This window comes from Gallus gallus, chromosome 9 (assembly GCF_016699485.2).
Source record: "Gallus gallus isolate bGalGal1 chromosome 9, bGalGal1.mat.broiler.GRCg7b, whole genome shotgun sequence".
Lineage (NCBI taxonomy): Eukaryota > Metazoa > Chordata > Aves > Galliformes > Phasianidae > Gallus > Gallus gallus.
Window position 1 is genome coordinate 12,335,655 of NC_052540.1, and position 19,586 is coordinate 12,355,240.

General features: G+C 45.8%; 1 protein-coding gene across 5 annotated transcripts; it reads left to right on the top strand.

Moving 5' to 3' along the window:
- The first annotated feature begins 44 nt into the window (after window positions 1–44).
- Window positions 45–17,476, top strand: BDH1B (3-hydroxybutyrate dehydrogenase 1B). Of its 5 annotated transcripts, none has more exons than XM_046898509.1 (5): window positions 45–836; window positions 3,813–3,923; window positions 10,566–10,707; window positions 13,753–13,905; window positions 15,411–17,476. In XM_046898509.1, exons 1-5 carry the CDS (start codon window positions 786–788, stop codon window positions 15,890–15,892), a joined length of 939 nt encoding a protein of 312 aa, XP_046754465.1. In that variant the 5' UTR covers window positions 45–785; the 3' UTR covers window positions 15,893–17,476. The 5 variants fall into 5 exon arrangements, with proteins under 5 accessions (XP_046754465.1, XP_046754463.1, XP_046754467.1 ...); XM_046898507.1 differs by having other exon boundaries at window positions 45–158; XM_046898508.1 differs by lacking the exon at window positions 45–836 and adding an exon at window positions 1,698–3,638.
- The last annotated feature ends 2,110 nt before the right edge of the window (window positions 17,477–19,586 follow it).

Sequence of the window (19,586 nt, forward strand, 5' to 3'; positions counted from 1 at the left end):
AAGGGCCGGGGCGGGCGCGGCGGCGGCGGCGATAGGCGGCGGCCATAGGCTGAGGCCGTACCGCAGCGGCCATGCGCGGCCCTGGCGTGCTGCTGGCGCTGGGCGCTGCCTTGTGCCTGGCCCGCCGCCTCCTGCAGCGGCTCCGCCGCGCCCTGCCCGTGAGTACCGTGGCGGGGGCCGGGGGGCGGCGGGGCGGCCTCGCTCCTGTGGCGGGTTGGCCGCCGTGCCACCGCCGGGCCAGGCCGGGCCTCGCCTCGCCTCGCCTCGCCGCTGCTGCGGGGCTGAGGGAGGCGTAGTGTCGGCGCTGTGAGGGGGAACCGGGCCGCTGAGAGCCGAAGCCTGGCATCTGCAGTAGCTCCTGGGCCGTTCTCTTCTGTTCGGCCCAGGCCGCGGAGTGAATGCTGAATGTGCGGATCTTCATACGGCCTTCTAAATTAGGAGCTCAACGTAACGGAGAAAAAAGCCCCATGAATAGAATAATTGCATAACCGGCCTCCCTTAGTGTGTGCTCAGAAGCCCAGTGGGGTGCTCTCAGTGGGTCGGGGTGGACTCGGCTCCTGGCTGTGCTGCAGGAGGGATCCGCAGCTCCTGCCTGCTCTGAGGCAGCCAGGATACGGCTCTGTCCCCATCCTTCGCTGCCCTTCTGCTCTCCCTGTGCCCGTGGCACTTCCCATCGCCATCCTCTGCCTTCTGTGCTATGAGGAACCCCTGGCAATGGCACCGTGGCACCGTGGCCTTCTCCAGAGACTTAAGGAGCAGTTCAGTGTCTCTCCATTGTGAAGGTGATGGATGGTGCACGAGTTGGCCTCCAGCCTTTGCCTTTGGAGGCCTTCCAGGTGTGATGACTTGTGCCTGGCTTCTTGTGCTTTAACATGCCTATACGACTTTGCCCTGCAAATGTTTATTGTACTGAAGCAGAGGCAGTGTCTGTGCATTGTAACCAGGCAATCCGTGCTAGCCAGAACTGCAGGAAAGTTAATAATTTGGAGATTCCTCTAGCAAAGGAATCGTGTATCTGGTGCCTGCTCTGCAGGCAGAGGTTTCTGCATGTTGGGAAAAAGACCTCTTTAGAATATACTTCAGTTCCTTTTGCTGGGATTGAAGGCCCCAAGTTCCTAAATAAGGAACAAGGAAACTTTACAATGTAACTGCTCGTTCTTATCTTCAAATTAACGTACCTGATAACAAGGAAATGATCAGGGAGGTCATCCGAGGCAAAAGGGTGCAGAAAATAACATGGCACAAAGTAGGAAAGGAAAAAGTCAGGGCCGGCTCTGAAACCGTGGGAAGACTGAGGCTGACAAAGTAGCTTTGCTTAACTTCTATTGCAATAAATGTGTATACTTTGGATGGATCACCTATGTAGGTAAAAGCTTCTAGTGTTTAACAAAGCACTCGTATCCCAGTAGGAAAAGCTTATGGAATGTGTGTGCCTCTGAGTGTAATAGCAAATAATTAACAATCACAGGAACCTTCTGTGCTGTAAACTGTTGCTCACCTTTCTGGTCACTGTAGGTAGCTGGGAGGATTTTTCCTCACCCTTGTTTTTTTGCATACATTTTGGTGGTTGCTTTGTTGTGTTGTTGTTTGTTTGTTTGTTTTAGCCAGAGAAAACAGAACAGCTGCTGTGAGTTCAACTTGATGGAGATAGGAACACAGCCCAGCCATTTATAGATGGGTCTTCCTTTATTTCATGCACCTGAGCTGCCCTTACCAAGCTGACTGATGAGGCAGCTGCCTCTGGCTGAGGGATGCACTTCTCCCTTTGACCGTTCTGGTCTTTGGATGCGATCGGAGCTCTTTATGTCCCACTCATTTCCTCTGCTTTCTGAAAGTCCTTTGTATTCAAAGCTCAGAAGCAAATGGTAAGGTAGAGTAACAAGAAAGGTGCCTTCTTTACGGGTCATGTTGGTGAATTAATGTGGGAAGTAACCCTGGCGGATCTGTGATCTGGTTCATTACTGATCCTTGTTTTTCTTAGAATTGTGTCACTGTAGATGAAGACTGAGCACTCTATCTAGTTCTCACTTACCATATGTCCTATCTTAAAAGCTGCAGTGAAACTAGCCTGTGGCTGGGTGCATTTTTGTCCTACTATAGGAATCGGTATTTGTGTGGGTGTTGGTATGATAAATGCAGGAGAAACTTTTGATCAGTTCTCATTTCAGCTTCACTTCTTGGCTGTCCTTTGAAACAATAACTTGTGGATGGGAGAGGGCGTTGCTCATTTGCCTGTTGCTGTTTGCTTCAGCTCATTTAAGTATGTGCAGTAACTGATTGCTATTACCCTGCAATTACCCCTTATTGCCATTTCACTACCACGTGTCAGCAGAACGAGGGATGGGAGCACTGGGGGTTGCCTGATTTCTGTCTGAAACAGTGGTTGGGCAAGATGGTGTAATTCCTACGTAGGTAGTATGAGATATAAATGTTTGTATTCCAGATGCCATTAATGTGGCAGTGGGGAATATTAGTTGTGGATACCTCTGCTGAGATGGAAATGACCTCACTTCCTTAGTGCATTCTCCAGGCATTTATTGCCATGTCACGTTATCACCTGACAGATAGGGTTTCAGTTTGGAGCAGTCTGGAGCTCTGCATGTGGATGGCTGCTGGTTGGGATACGTGTTAAGAGTTCACTGCTTCACAGCAGTGCCAAAGAGAGGGTAAGATGGCTTCCAAGCAAAGAAAGAGGATGAATGTGCGGTGTTTTGGTACAGAATTCTATTCGGGATTTTGAGTTCTGTTTTCAGAGCTATCACAAGCCTGTTATGTCAAAGCAGATGTAGTATCAAATCTTCTTTCTCAGTTTAGCTGTCAGTCAGAAGATAATAATGTAGGAGAGAACTGGGGGATTTGATAAATGGTTCCTGTTAAGAGTTCAGTGCTTCAAAAGGAAGCCCTAAGCTGTAGTCACACTCCTGCATGCTAAAATACAGCATGGAAAGTACTGCATAGAGTGGGAGTAAGAGGGGTACAGACACTAGTCACTGCAGTTAAAAGAGCTGCTGTACTGATTGGACAGGTGACATACTATCATTGTAACCTTTTCTGTGCTCTTCTTTCTTATATGCCTATGAGCTGGTAGGTCACTAATTCATTTTAAAATACCTCTGTACAGTTTTGGCCACTGATACTTGATAGCTGCAGTTTTAGTTAGGGTGTCAAGATAACACAAGTTGTTACAGACCAGTGATAAAATAAACTTAGGATTTCGTGGTAGTTGGGAGCTGGTTAAGTTTCTACACAGGAATCTTGTGTTCACCTTTATGCTGGTTGCCCCAGCAGAAGCTCCATACAATCATTGGGTCTAGACTGCTGTGAGACAGGTCAGTGGTCACTGTGACTTGTGTCTGTGCCCACCACCATGCAGAGGGAAAGGGAGCTGAGCTGTGGAGAATTATGACCAGGTTTTGTTGCTTTCAGGTTATTGCTGCATTCAGAGTAATACTTGTCCAAAATGGCACACCAGATCTGAGCTGATTGTCTGAGCTCTCTCTGGTCTGGAGGGGGGTTATCCCAGCTCTTCTGGATATGTTCTGAGGTGTTCTATGGGGGCTACCTTTCCTTCTCTGTGGATTTCACGAGGACGTTTGATTGCTAACTTGAACGGCCATCTTTCAGATAGCTCAGATCAGGTGAGCTCAGCCCCACAGAGTCCGTGTGTCAGCTGTACAGCCTCTTAGTTGCTAACTTACCTTCTAAACACTGACTTCAGGTCTGCAAGCTGCTCTTTTGCTGTGTAGCTCAATGCTGCTGGTACCTGCACGATTGCAGTGTCTGATGATAACATATTGTCTTTCCCCATACAGGCTGAAGGGAAGGCAGTGCTCATAACAGGCTGTGACAAAGGTTTTGGACATGCCTTGGCAAAACAGCTTCATGCAAAGGGATTTACTGTTTTTGCTGGATGCTTGCTAGCGGTGAGTGATAATACTGATCAAAATTCTTCTGGGACTGGAGAAACATTTTTCTCAAGTAACAGCCTTTTTATCTGCAGCTTCCGTTTGCCCTAATCCAAAACCCGTGGGAGGTAAGGTGGAGAGGGATCTTTACGTATCTTCTCTTGCTTCATCCACCTGTTGAATCTTGTTCCTGTAATTCTGAGTTCTTTAGGGCAGGGACTGTCTGTCAGCTGCGTATCTGTACGGTAGCTTGCACAATAGCTTGCAAGGTTTGCGGTTGCTGCTGGAACCTCTCAGCAGTGCTGCAAAATACACAATAAACCTGATGGTTCAAAATTGCTTTCCTGTCCTCTCAGGCATCTCTGTTGCTATTTTTCATTCTATCATTTTCCTCTAAGGACATTTTACTCAAACTACTCTCCAGACCACCTTGGTTGGGTTTATCTCCAAAGTGCTTCTGCAGCTTCTCTGGAAGCTGTTTGCTTTTTGGATAGATGAACAAATCAACAAACTGTACCCTTCTGGTACCTGTAGGTCTCACCTTCTGTCATTTGTACGTGGTAGGTGGTATCAATTGTAAGAGATCAGTTTAGGCACGCTGAATCAGAAGGGGCTGCAGAGCTGTCAGTCCAGTCCCTGCTCTTGCAGGTAACCATGTTGTGTAATCCTCTATAAATTGGGCACGGTCTGCTTCCATCTGAAGTTCTATCCATTTTTTTCTCTCTTTAGACTATCACAACTTATGTAATTTCCGGCATGAATTGTTCAAAATCAGTTCATGCTCACTTGTTTGTCTAATTTGTCTAATTTCTTATCTCTTCTCTGGATCCCATCCCTGTGATGTAATGACAATGTGCTCAAAGCTTCTCTCAATGTTTGTTTTTCTAGTCTAAACAAAGTTGCCCATATAACTTCTCTTAAGTGTCCTCCATCATCTTAAACACTCCCATCTAAATGAGTGTCAAGCTCATAACTGGCTTTTCTATGGTTTACCTCACACTCTAATTTTTGGCCTGTTCTTCGACTTCATTCTTCATGGCCATCCATGTTGTGCCGTGTTTCTCTGTACCTCTGATTTTTGTCATGCACACTCCTGTGTTACGGATGAAAGTCACTGATGAAAAATAGTGAATGAGATTTGTCCTTTGGGAACTCTACTGGTGACTCTTAACCAGTATTGTCAATTGCCATCTCTCTTAATGGGTACTTTACATCCTTATTTCGGTCTCTCATTTTTTAGATGTCTTATTTTCTTTTGGTGCAAGTGCTACTTCTAACGCTTCTAATCAGCACAAACACTGGAGAGTTAGAGAGGAAAACTAACTTACCCCTTTCCTTAAGCCAAGATAATAGGGAAGTAAACCAAGTGTAATAAGTAAATTCAGTTGGCAGTGTAACAATCATCACTTCTAGTGCTAACAGATGACATTAAATAGATAGTGGAATTCTTTGTTTTTGCTCTCTTACTACTTCTCAGTGGGATAGATGCTATTTGAATATGTCTCCTCTGGTCCAGATGCTCAGAGTGATGACCACAGGTTGACGAAAATTGTGAAGGGCAAGAACAATAGAAAAGCAGTGTGGCCATCCTTGCCTGTGTGATTTCAGCGGAGGTTACGTTCTTCCTCCAGACCAGCAGGGAAAGTTATTATCAGCTGACATATTGTGTAACTTGAGAGCAAACGAGTCCTCTTGGAAAGCTGCCATTGTTTGGAAATTTCCATGCAGAGGCCCTGTAAATCCTTCAGTAATCATGTCATTTGCTACTTTGGGGTGTCTGTCTTTGTAGTGGTAGCAAGTCAGGCACTCACTTTACACAAGAGCAGGTATAAGGAACAGAAAAGAGGTGACAGAGGGGTTCTGAGGAGGCTCTTTCAAAAGGCAGCACGCTTTTGCACAACAGAGAGGAACAGCCACATAAAGAAATGAAGTGCACTCAATATGAGCCTTGTTTGCTCACTTTATTGACACACCAAAAGTATATATATATGTTTCTGATTATAGACTATTACTTGTTCCCAGAGTGGCCTGGCAGCTGCTGGCATCCTCTCTAATCTGGTCTGGCGGCTTTTTACTCACAGCCAAAATTGTTGTGATCCCCGCTTAAGCTGTGTTAAGTGGAAAGTTCATGAGCAATCATAGCTGGTCTGCAGATGACTTTTAAGATGTTAACTGAGTGCTTTGATCCTGAAGAGGAAGAGAGTGGAAACAGCTTTGGGTTTTAGATGGTTGATGGGGGAAAATGTACTCAGAACTTTGAGCAAGAGGTTGCTGAAAACCTAATGGTAGAATGTGTTTGGGATGAAATCTAGAGCTGACTCTTCCAAGAAAAGGAAGGACAGAGTCTCTGCAGAAAAGGGTGTTGGGTCCAAATGAAGTAAGAGACAGCAGTGAAGGCAGAGAGCTGTTAGGTAAGATCACTAATGAAGAATAAGATATGAGCATGTGAGTGATTATTACTAGTAAGTGAAGCTGTATGTATGCAGTGTGGTTAAGGATGCAGCCACCCTGTGAGAATTGGCAGTGTATATGTAGCTGCTTATGGCAAATGCAAAGAAACTTACCCTGTCATCAAAGAACACCTGAGCTGCTGCAGGTTCACTGCAGGGTCAGAGCAGATATGGGGGCAGTTGTCACAAAGTAGATGGCAGCCTGTTAGTTCACATGTAGTTATTCCACCATTGCTTACTTCCTTTCATGCTGAGAATTAAAGGTTCCCTGATGTACTACGAGTCACAGAAAGCGCTTGTATTAAATAAAAGACAGTACACTGTGAAGTGCATAAGGAGCTTTAAATGAGCAGAAAGTAAAAATTAAAGGAAAAGGCCTTCATTTCAAGAATACAGCAGGCAGGTTGGGCTAGAGCTGTCAAGAATCCCGTGTAGAAGGAGTTCTGTTTAACAAAGACAACTAACTCCAAAGGGAATATTTTCCTTAACATATTAGAATTTAAAAAGCGCGCTGAAATCAATTAAAAATAACTGAAAAATAGCAAGTACTGAAATAATTAGTCTTTTCTTTGATTTTACTGAAAAAAATGATTTGTTTTCAGATGCATACTGCCAGCAGTTTTCATGAGGAGATAAGGGTTTTTGTTCTGCAAGATGGAAAAGGGGAAGGAGTGTTTACATCAATGTGTATATTGAAATCCACCAGGCATGATTAAATAGAGTAGTTCAGCTGGAAAGGACCTTCAGAGATCATCTAGTCCGACTGCCTGGTCACTTCAGTCCCAACCAGAAGTTAACGCATTATTGAGGACGTGATCCAAATGCCTTTTGAACATTGGCAGGTTTGGGGCTTCCGTTACCTCCTAGGGAGCCTGTTCCAGTGTTTGACCATCCTCATGGGGAATAAGTTTTTCTTAATGTCATGAATGTACCAAAAGAGCATTGAGAGGGTGAGCAACAGTGGTTTCTACCATGGATATAATCTTCAGGAACTCTTGAAGGCTAGGGCATTTCCAGGAGGCTGAAAAGGGGCAGATGCTGTACTTGTCTCTCAAAAGGAGGCAGATCTCTGGGGTTATCAACCAGGCAGCTTGCCTTCTGCACATGAGATGAAGCTGCAACACAGACCTGTCAATCTGATAAACGCCTAGATCACAGAGTCATGTGTGCTGTGTGAGTTCACTGGGAACAGGTTGTGCCATGTCAGCCTAATCTCATTCTGGCTAAGCAGCAGCGTGGTTAAAGGGGAAGGAATAAATGCATCTCAAATAAGGCTTTTGATGCAGTTCCTCATCTGACGAGCACACTTATGCTCTAAGCCTGTGACTGCTGTTCAGCCCCAGTGAAATTTTCTTGGGAGTGCCTTGGAACAGAGTTCACATAGAGGAAAAATAAATATGTGCATAGTGCCAAGCAGGGATGATTGCAGGTTCCTAAGGGAGCAGTATTCAAAATGATGCCAACAAATCAGATGCAGTCTGAAAACAAATAGCTGGAATCAGGTAATGACAAATACAAGCTTTTTTTTTTCCTGAGGAAATGTGGAGAAGGAATGGGTGGGTAGGCAGCAGCGAGGGAGCTGAAGGTGACAGGAGAATGCAAACCCCATGAGTCAGCCCATGTCCTGCTGCACCGTGTCACATCTCACTCTGGGGAGCAGTCACAGCAAAGCTGTGCCTGGGTTGCTGTGTGGTGCGGGTAGGTCTGAGGCACATCCACAGGAGAAGGAGCACAGTGACGAGGTGTGGGAGGGCTGCCAGTGGGGTAGGTGGCACCCCAGGGATGGTACTCAGCACTGCGTTTGTTGCTTCTCAATTCCCAGTGAAATCACTGCCAATGGGACCAAGATGTGCCCCCCCCCCCCCCATTCTGATGGCAGCTTGGATAGGATCGCTTGCAAGGATAGAGGAACCAGCCAGTGTGTGAAGAAGAACAGCTGCCATATTCAAAACCAGCCATCCAAAAATAAGGAGGAGGAATCATGGGAACAAATGAACTGTACAGTGTGCTCACTGTCCCTGAGGTGCCATGAACTATTGGTTTTTATGGCTAAATAGTGTCTGGAATGGTGTCTTCTTGCTGAAATCAGTCTTCCAAGATCACTGTGTTTTGTCAGCAGGGATTAACTTGCAGCTGGGAAGGTAGCTTTGCAGATGGGGTTGCACTGGCATAGGGGAAAAATTGTTTCAGTGTGAATGATACCACTTATATTGGATTTTTAAGTTGCTGATCTGCAAGATTTTTCTCAAAAAACAACCAACCAACCAGTGGAGCTATTTCTTTATATCATGAAGATTATGAAAGATAAAAAAAAAAAAAAAAACACAGGGAAAGGTGTGTTTTGTGCTCTGTGATTATGGCTGTAGTTAAGTGTTTGTTGGCAGTGAGACGCAATAAACCTCTTCAGAAGCAGAATTAACTCCGCTTTATTCACAGTTAGGTATCTGAAAGTCACTGTGTGTAATTCAGAGCTGAGATGCACGAGCATCTTCCAGAAATACAGTGAGACATCACACAACCTTCACTCATTTCAAAGGGAATATAGTATTCTGATGACTGTGTTATTAAGAACTTGTAATGTCACTTTTAGGGATTCCTTTCATGGCTGGATAAGAGTCACTGTGCACTGGAAAACTTCAAGTCTTTCTTTTTGTGATACCTTGGAATAGGTCAGTTGTGACGTGATCTGCAGCCACAGGGACAGAAACAGATTCCTACTATTGCCATAAATCTGGAGTAATTATATGCTCATATTAACAGGAGTACCCTGTTTTTCTCAACGCCCGGATGGAATTTCAGCTCTTTTCCTTCATTACATGTCACTGTTTGCTGAACTGAGGGTAGAGGCAGGGTGGTTTATGCTGTGTTCATTGAATAGGTAGCTTGAGATGCATGTGGAAAAGCACGTGGTTACAGTTTTACATTAGCTTTGCTGTGGAGGCAGCGTGTTGCTCTCCTTGTTTGCCCTTGTGCTGTGGGTGGGTGTCAGTATCAAGTACTAAAGGAAGAGTGGCAGCCAGGCATGTGACTCACCTATTCATAACTTCTTCCTCCCTAACAAGGCAGATCCTGTAATTCAGGGAGTAGTTTGGTGAACTAAGTCTTGAGCTTGCTGAGGAACTGCATGGCTAATCTGAGCCCTATTCAGTTTCATTTTTTGTATATCTGAACACGGCTATCTATGCTGTCTGGAAGTGACCAGGTAAAATTTGAAATGTGAACCATGCTTGGGTTTGGTACAAAAAAAAAAAAAAAAAAACCACAAAAAAAACCAAAACCAAACCAACAAATAGTGACAGAATGTCTGATGGTAACAGCAGTAAGCTGCTAAGAAGCTAAGGGCTCATAAAACTATCTTCATTATTCTAGGCTAATTGTACATTACTTTTCTTAAACGTTTCCATATCATGCTTTAAAAATGAAGTCTTGAGAAGGTGAGAAGTACCTGGTAGAAAAGACAAAAGAAAGGAAAAGGAGAGAAAGGAAGCCATCATGTTATCAGTAGAATGAAGAGCCTTGTTCTTGTTTCTTTGGACAGAACTTCCTCCTTTCATGCTTCAGCCACACAAGACAAAATTAGACACATCTTCACTGTTCGTGCTTTCCTGTGCATCCTGTTCTGCTGCATATTTAGTGCAAAATATTACTATTATATAGGTTATAGGCTTTCTGCTGTATCCTGTTGCATCAAACTGTTTGCTGGTAGGCATGCCAGAGGTGAACCCTACTGTCTTGCTTTCTGACAGTACTATCTCATTAGAAGCTAAACTGTATTTTGGAATTAGATGAGTAAGATGCCTCATTAGCCTGTTGCTTTTAAGCCTAGAAAAACTGCCTCTGATTTGTGTATAAATCTTTGCTGTGTTACATGTGTTGCATGTGGAGCATGGGGACTGGGACAGCAGAGAGCCACCTGAGGCTATCCTGAGCTGATGCAGTATTTGACATTGTTATGATTGTGAAACCCTTCACACAAGGAGCAAACACGAAGGGCTTTGGCCCTTCAGAGCAGTGTGTCACTGATGTAGATGTAAGGGCTGTGTTGGAGGGAACAGATTATAGCCGTGGGTTGCACAGTGGGTCGTGTGTCTTGTGTGCATGTTTCTGTACCAGGCTTACATCTCTGCATGCAGTTTCAATAGGTGGTATTTCCTGTCCCTGTGAATACACCTGCCGCTTTAGCAAGGCATCTTTCTTTTCTGCTGAGCAGGATAAGGATGGAGACGGAGCCAGGGAGCTGAAGGACATGAAGTCAGATCGCATGAAAGTGCTACAGATGAATGTGTGCAGCGACCAGGAGGTGGCTCAGGCTGTGGATTATGTGAAGACGACCCTGAAAGACCCAGAGGAAGGTGTGTGGGCATCTTTGTTTTTCTAGGCCAGATGATTCTTTGGTGCACTCACAGAATCCTTCTTATGGATCAGGCCCAACTCTGGCCAGGTTGTTCCCGTGCTGCAATGCCAAAACATGATTAACAAGTTTGGAGGCCTGACAGTCAGGCAGTGCTGTATTTGGGTCAATGAGAATTCCCATGTGGACAGCATATCAGTGCCAGGGCAAGAGACCAAGACCAGCTTAGATGGTAAGGCTCTAACCCTACATCCTGTAAAAAGTGATGAGTGGCAGCAAGTCCCTAAGAACTTATTTCTCTGAGTGACCATAATGACATAGGATGGCAAGACCTTGATTCCTTTCTGATGCTCCTGTTACAGCTCTACAGATGTTTCTGTAGCAATCCTGCTAGTGGAGAGGCCATGGCCTCCAGCCGCTTATTGCTATGTTGGTACAGCCTGCTTGTGTAATCAAGTGCTGAGCTGGTCTATAAAACTGACCTGGCCCCAAATCTAGATCATTTCTGAGCTGTGCCAGTCCATGCTTTCAGTTTGCCGTGCAACACTCTAGCTGTGATGTGAGACAGAATTCAGGATGGGCTCAGCGCAGACCGCCTTAATCTGCATGCAGCCTCAAGCATGAGTCCAGTTCAGGGGCCTTAGGAGCATGCAAAAGAAGATAATTCCTTCTTCATGTTTCTTCTTTCTTGGGAACGTGTGTGAGGCTGGGAAGGCAGGAGAGGAGCAGCCCATGAGAGAGCAGACAGCTCAAGATACAAGTGATAGGATGTTCCATGTCTACTCTTGCACTGGGCTTGAACGGAGCAGAGGTACCTGGGGAAGGGTGACTGATTGCATTGCTGCTGCAGCACAGCTTGGCTCCTGGGTTGGGCTTCAGACAGCTTCTGTGAATGGTTTGGGAATGGGATATGAGCTTACAGCCAGAGGCTGTGTGACACTTCCCACACGAAGAGGCTGTGAGGCTTTCTTGCCCTTTCTGGGTTTCTGTGCAGTCTCTGTGTGAATAACAAGCTGGGCAGCAGCTACGGTGTCTGGGTGAGGGTGGACTGAAGTTTCGCGTCTGTGTCTCCAGCATTAATGTGTTGTGTGGCTGGATGGTGATTGCTCCTGGGGCTTGGATGAGGCTACTGTGAGCCTGTCCTAATTCATATAAATGCATAAAGCTAGTAAATAACAGCTCTAATCTTCTTGCAAATTATGTAGCACACCCTTCCGCCTAAAACAAGCATATGAAACTGAGTTGCATACAGGCTCTGTTCCCACACATGCTCTGCATGATTTTTCTTCCTACACAATCATCCAGCCCTCGCCACACATTTCACTGCTTCTCAAGCTTTTCCTGAAGAACCCAGCAACAGCAGTGGTGGCACAGTGCCATTTCCCACTGCGAGATAACTTGTAAGGGGGCAGCTCTGTTGCTTCTATAAATGCAGCAGTGTTCACAAAATCTTGTGTGCAGAATGAACAGCGAAAGACTGTGTCCTTGATTAGCAAGTTGGACCGGTTCCTCCTGCTCTTGAGAGTCTTACCTTGTAGTTGGTTGCTGCAGCAGAGTGCAAAGCAGTAAAGACCTCTTTTTAGGAGGCATGTGACTGAGGTTTGGAGCTTGCTTATAAATAGTGCTCAGTAACATAGTGGAATATAGTCTGCATTCAGACTGAGGTGCGTTGCACACCAAGGGTGGCCCTGGAGGAGGTAGCACAGAACAGTTCTTGTGTTAGACTTCTCTACCTCTTTCTGCTGTGTACATAAGGCTGAACTCATTCTGATGTTGGGAGTGCACTGTTTGTCTTCAGTGTTATGTAGTTCCCACTTTATTATTGACACTAAAGAAGTAATAGTGATAAGGCTGTGCTCTATAAACACACCACTGTCCTGCCAACGGCCTTGTGATCATTTAAGTATTAGCTCTTTGTTCTGTATGTAACGTGGCCTGACTGGGACGGACTGTGAGGGAATGTGCATGGTTATCACTGGGTATGACGTTACTTCCTCAGTTCCCTTCTACATGGGCTAGACAGCTTTCAGGGGAAGTGAACTCGGCTGGGAACAGGACAGGGAGAGCTACCACGCCATCATGAAAGCCAGCCTAGCAAGGGCAGGTTGGGCTTTTAACACAAACTGGGAGAATACATTCTATTGACATTTATTGACATCTAATTAGGGGAACTCTTATCTTGTTCCAGCTCTTCTGTTTGTTCTTACTGCAGTTTATGGCTGTGTAGTCCTGTGCTTCAGCAATTTCACTTTAGGACTCCGTCCTGAGGTATTTGCCATGGGGACTCCTACAGTAATAACTTAAAGGGTCAAATGCTCAGTGACCTGCTAAGTCTTGGACTTGTAAGGAGCTGAGTGCAGGAGCTTGTGGTAAATGCAGTCTATTTAATCTTGATGGGACTGCATGCATAATAGAAGTTCATTTTTTAATTCTAGTAGTTTAAGGATTGGTTGTAAATTTGCTGTGTCCTGCAGTAGTTAGGATTGAGGGAGTCCAAATATCTGGACTGAAGTACAGGAGCTGGTAACTGGGCCATGATCCTGCAGTTCAATACTGCACGCTCTCCCAGGTAGTGCATCACATCCCAGAGTTGTGAAGTAGATGTAGAAATCTAAGAAAGTTGTTTTCCTTCTGTGTTTTTTGTTTGTTTGCTTAATTGAGGGAAAGTCCAGCCCTCTTCGGAATGCAGGAGGACATGATAAAGTCCATGAGAGAAGGCAAACCTGGGATGTACAAGAGGCATAAAAGAGGGCCAGTGAGATCCAACCATACAGAGACAAAGTACAGCCTCTGGCCTTAGAGGAGACGTTCAGGATTGCGATGCTTGTGAACCCCCCTCACTATCCCAGAAGCTCCAAATAAGCCCTACAGGCTTCATATCTGATGTCTTTTTTCTTTATCCTTGCTGGGTTTTTATCTACAACTTTTTTTCTATGAAAGGGTCCAGTTCTTTGTCAAAGTGTTGGGTTACTGTGAAGAGAGCTGCTTCTCTGTGACATTCTTCCTTGTTCCATTCTTTAACTTTTGTTGTTGTTGTTGTTGGCAGGTCTGTGGGGCCTAGTGAACAATGCTGGTGTCTCAACTTTTGGAGAGGTGGAATTTACAAGTTTAGACAACTACAAGGAGGTGATAAATGTCAACCTGTGGGGCACCGTGAGAGTGACGAAGGCTTTTCTGCCCCTCATTCGCAGAGCTAAAGGTATATGCTGGGTAGTGTGGCAAGGTTCACGGATATTTTGCCATGCAGCAAAGAAACATAGCTAAAATGTATGAACCAGACTGCATCAAAGAATGCCAAGGAGGATGTCTGTGGCATGCAGGCAAAATAGACAGCATTGTTTGATGTATTTTGTTCCATACAGGGGGTCTGTCTAAGCACTACACAACAGGTGTGAGCTTAAAACGTTCCAGGATATCAAAGACCTCCAAGCATTGCTGGCAGATATGACAGGAGAACTTGGGCCACCTTTAGAAAAAGTGTCTGGAGGCCATAAAAAAAGATACTTCTGGCTTCCAAAGTCACAATGAGTGCTTAAGTTTGGACAGCTGAATCTTTCCCTTCGTGTTACTCAGCTCGCAGATGATTGCAGAGGGGTAGTCATGGAATAAATGAGTCCATAACAGCCATTTTAGATAGCATACAAGAGGGTGGTTACCATCAAAATTCTATTTTATGGAAGGGGGGAAGAAACCTATGAGCAAAGCTCTGAAGAACTTCTTTATTTAGTGTGTGTGGGAGAATGCTGGTACAGCTATGTGTTCTGTGAGGACAGAAAGAAGCTATATCGAGCAGATTGCTCAGATACCATTTCCAGAAAGTACCCACTAAACAAGTCCCATCTTACTACAGAATGCCATGTACCCATCAGGTCAGTAAGTGGTTCTCACAGTCTCTCCAAAGTTTGCTTTGCTCTGTAATGAGAGAGCAGAGCCACCCACTTGTTTCTCAGTTAAAATTCCAAGCTGCAGGAAGGTGTCATAATCCACGGCTGTGAAAATCCTCTTTGCAGGAATAGCTGATGAGATTTCAAGGGCCTGTTTTGTAAGAGTAGCCAAAGCTGTAATCCCACACATGCTGGGGAAGGACAGTTCCCCATGGAGAGATGACTACTACTACCACTGCCCCCCTGGGCAGTGATCTAGCACAAGCTGCCAGGGCTGTGCCATTAGACTGATGTGGGCTGCTCATAGGAGTTTGAACAAATGCTCTTTGCTGCTCCATGGACAGGAGCACATCAAGTCTCTTCTCTGTTTCTCCCAAGCATGTTCTGCTGTAGGCAGTCCTGGCCAGCTGGTGGGGTGAGCAAATTACAGTGCTTGTGCTGCAGGTTCTTCCACTGGTTCTGCTGCTGCATACTGGTGTAACAGCATACAGTGAGTACCCTGAGAAGATGTAGATACTGTCTTACTTGGAAATTAGAAGGAAGGAGATGTCTTGTATGCTTTGTACATCCTTATCTATACAGAGGCAGGTATGTGTACTGCCCACTGAAGAGGTCAGAGATGGGGCTGGCCTGTTTGAGTCTGGAGAGAGAGGCTCCTGACAGAGGATTTGGACACTACTTCAAGATACAGATATCACAAATCAGTGCCATCCAGCAAAGCACCTTTTTACCAGAATGTTGTCCCTGCTGCTTCTGCAGCCCATGCTGACCTCACTGGGAACAACCAGTCAGTCATTTCTCACTGCTCTTTCCCCTCCAGGCCGTGTAGTGAATATCACAAGCATGTTAGGACGGATGGTGAGTCCATCTCGCTCCTGCTACTGTATTTCCAAGTATGGGGTGGCAGCCTTCTCCGACTGCCTCCGGCAGGAGATGTATCGCTGGGGTGTCAAAGTCATCCTCATTGAGCCCAGTAACTTCGTGGCAGCGACCGGCATCCTGACAGAGGACAGCATCGACAAGCAGGCTGAGGTGCTGTGGAGTGGAGCCAGCAACACCGTGCGGGAGGACTATGGGAGGGAGTACTTCAGTCGCCACGTGGCCCTGATGAAGTCCTTTGTTAACAGTGGCCTGAAGGACATGTCTCTTGTCTTGAACGACATCACCAACGCGCTCGTTTCCGCACACCCGAACAACCGCTACAATCCCATGGAGACATACTGGTGGATGAGACTGCAAGTCATGACTCATCTGCCCACTGCCATTGCTGACTGGCTTTACATTCCTGGAGCCACACTGTGAATGGCCATCCTTCAAGCATCCTTCCAGTGCTTGTATGTACGCACAGTTTAGAGTTGACTTAGTTCTACGCTAGTTGCTGGTGCATCTCCTCTTTAGATGTTTGTGCCTTCAGTTTGGTTGGGGTATGGCTTCACATCTTGTGGAATGCTGAGAAAAGTTATGTCTTTTCTGTCTCTTTCCTAACTTGGTCCTTGTATCCCCTGCTGCCCTGATTAAAGTCGGAAGGTGTTTTGCTTTTAACTGTGGAGAAGGCAGAGGAAGGTTAACATTAACAGGTCAAATGTATGGCTAGTGTAACTAGGTCAGCTGAGTTCCCCTAGTGATAAATTGGACTCATTACTGGGCTCTTGGTTTTCCTTACAAGGATAGGCTGCTAATAGCAGAGTGAAGCTGTTGCTATGAGATGTCTCAAAGGGAAAAAGCTAAAATGGGAAACAAAAGCAGTTTTCCATTTGATTAAAAATGGGTCAGTCACAGCCTTATTTTGTTTTCACAGCACTGGTAGGAAGCTCCGCTGCTCCATAACTGTTCTCTCTTTCCACGAAAACAGCAGCACTGCCTCTAAACAGCCTCATTACCTAATTGCAAAGAAGGGTTCTTCCCTCCCAGCACTGTGAACAGGAGCTGCTGGAGCCAGCAACTGGAGACAGAGTGGGCAAGGAAAAGCCCTTGTAATAACTCATGGTGTCTGAGCTGCCCCTCAGCCAGAGGTCTTTCCACCCACTGCTGGTGAGCTTTGTGAGACAGGCTTAAATCTGATGCAGCAAACAAATTTGGCTCCTTTAACTGCTGTCGGGTACCAGATGAAAAAGGGCACTGTGCGGTCAGTTTGGCCTGACTACAAGCTCTGGAAGGATGTTTTGGGTGATGCATTTCTTTTTAATTAATATTGCACAATGAAATTTCCATGTCACACATGATTGTCTTCTCAGAACTTCATGACAACTGATATGAGCTACTTTTGCAAAATACCCCTGAGGGTCTCTTCTATTGGCCATATCTGGGCCATTCAAAGTGCTGAGGCTGCCAAACCTCACACCTTATGTCCTCTTTCCAAGCGATGACCACCAGCAAAGCAGCTTGTGGGGATCTGCCCTCTCATTCTTGGGGGTCAGCTTCCCATTCTGCTGCTGTTTTGTTCTGTTTTCTCTTACGTGAGGTTAAATGAATATGAAAAGAGCTTATAATTTGCTCTTTCCTCATCTATCTCAGGTAGCTGTGACTTTGATGCTGTGCCATAAACTTTTATATGCTGCTCTTTGTAACTGCTTGGAGACTGGATGTGGCTGTGAATGCTGTGATGCCTAAGGAGGCAGCAGGCTTCCCTTGGACATGCTGTGGAGGTAGCTTGTATTACAGATAATTCCTGAAAATGCTGGCCATGCAGTTCTTTTTTTATTTCAGACCATAATCACGTGGAGACTGTCTGGGATCCAATACCTAGAGTGATTCCACAGTCCTACTGAACTGCAGCTTGTTTAGGCAGTGTTGAAATCACTTCTGCCCCTTGCACTGTGAAATGTGAGTAATGTTAAGTAGCACTAATTTGCACAGAGGAAAATAAACTGTGAGATTTGTAAAGCACATGTCCGTGTCCCCCGTGCTCATTTCTACATTTCTTTCCCCCTCTGAACATCTCAGTGTCCTGAACAGTTTTGTGTTGGTTGATTATACCCATTTTTTTTTTTTTTTTTTTAGCACTGATGTAAAAAATGGGGAGAGGACAAGGAGAGGCAATGGAATTGCTCGGGTTTACTTGGAGAAATGGGCAGTGAGATGTTTGAGCTGCTATTCAAGTTGATGGCTTCAGTTACTGGGTCAGCTCTTCTCTGCAAGGTGCCTTTGTACTAAAGCAGCAACAGTAATGAGATCCTTTCTCCAGCAGCTCCCAGTCTGGACCTCTAGTAGGAATGGGTGGAAGGGAAGAAGGAATTGGAGAAAAGGTTCCCCAGAAGATCCCTGTTTTGGAGCCGTGCCTGGGAATCACTCGCTGGTGGCTGTTTGTGTTCAGTCTTTGATGTAAGGCAAAAAGCCTCTTAAGTTGTGCTGTCCTTGCTTAGGTCTGTCTTCTCAGCTATCCAGCTCAGGGAGGTCTCAACCAGTGCACTGCCTGTGTTGTGAATGCTCTTTCCAGACCAACAGTGCACTTACAGTTCCATAGGTCCTGTGTTTCATTAGCAAAAGGCAGCTGGAGGAAGGCCTCTGCAAACACACACATTACCACTGTTTGTATTTTATGTGGTTTCCCTCAAGTGACGCTGGTGAGAGAGTGTTGATGCAAGTTATTCATTGCCTCAGCATTCTACATGTAACTAATCCAAATGCTACAGCTGTCAGGTAATAAGGATTAGCTCTTCTTACAGGCAAAACTGAGACTTGGAAGCCAAGAAGTGCCCAAGGCCATGTGAGGACCTCATGCCAGAGCCAGTGTTAGGATTTCACAGCATGTGAGCCCTGGTCCCTTCATCTGTCCCTCTGAGAAGTGCTTGAGTGAGTTGCCACAGCCCAGTCTGATTTCTGCCTCGCTGGGAGCTCTGCGTGGATGGTTGGGGGTGAGAGGAGCAGAGTGCTGACCTGGAAGAGCAAGCATCACATGTTTCGGTACAGTACGTGAGCTCTGATCCAGCAGGGGAGAGCCAAGCTGACTGAGCTGGTTCCTTCCCATCTTAAACATCCAGCAGCTGCTTGCTGTCCAGTGAAAACTTGGTTTTAAAATCTGCTCCCTGAGGCAGTTAGATCACTGTAGCGTGTTGCATTATGCAGTCACTGAGGGCAGATTGTCTTGCTAATGAGTAACAGGGAAGAAAACCTAATTCCTTTTGAGAACGAACGACCTTCAAATCTGGAGGACAGAGAAGTCAGAAGCTAAGTGGTATCCTGTGGAAATCCATGCTCATTGCTGCTGTGGTATCTTGTTGGAGTTAGGCTGTGGCTTTCCTACGAAGGAGCAGCTGCTAAGACCATGGCAGTCCTGCCTTTCCCTGCATGTTCTTCATGATGCTTTAAGACATACAGCTCTTTCAGTCCTTGCAAAATAGTTTTGTTTTCCTGTTCACATTGGGTTGGTTCTCTATGATGCCTCTGGGAGCCCAGGAGTGGTTTTCTGCGTGTTGTGTTTGCTCTGGTGTAGCTTAACACAGCAAGGGGACTTCTGCAGCCTCCCATCTGAACTCTGTGAATCTGTCTGGGTGCTCCAAGTAGCTCCAGGATCTCTCTGTCTGAACCACGGAACAAGTCCAAGAATAGTGACAAGTCTCAGTGTGTGTCCCTGACCTCAGAGCACCCGTGGTACTTGGCTTACACTCAACGCGAATCCTCCACTGGCAGCACAGGGAGAGAGTTTAGAGGGTGAGGTTTATTGGGGGGTGGAGTAAATAAAGATCATCTCTAAAAGTCCAGAGAAACCAGAAAGCTCTTCTAAGCAGCAAGAGCTGCAGAGGAAGTGGTTCATCTCAGGCAGAGGCAAGAAGTTGCTATGGAGATCCCTCATTGACGGTCTTGTATGTGTTTAGCTGTACAGGGAGATACGCAGAGAGTAAGAACATATGCTTCTTCCTCTGGGCTTCAGAAGTTGCTACCACAGCTGTGAGTGAATGACACCCTAGGTCTGCTGTTTTTGTATGGCTGGGAGAGCTCAAACAGTTGTAGAATTGGTCAGGAGGTGAGTGATACCAAATGTTAACTGCTGCATTGG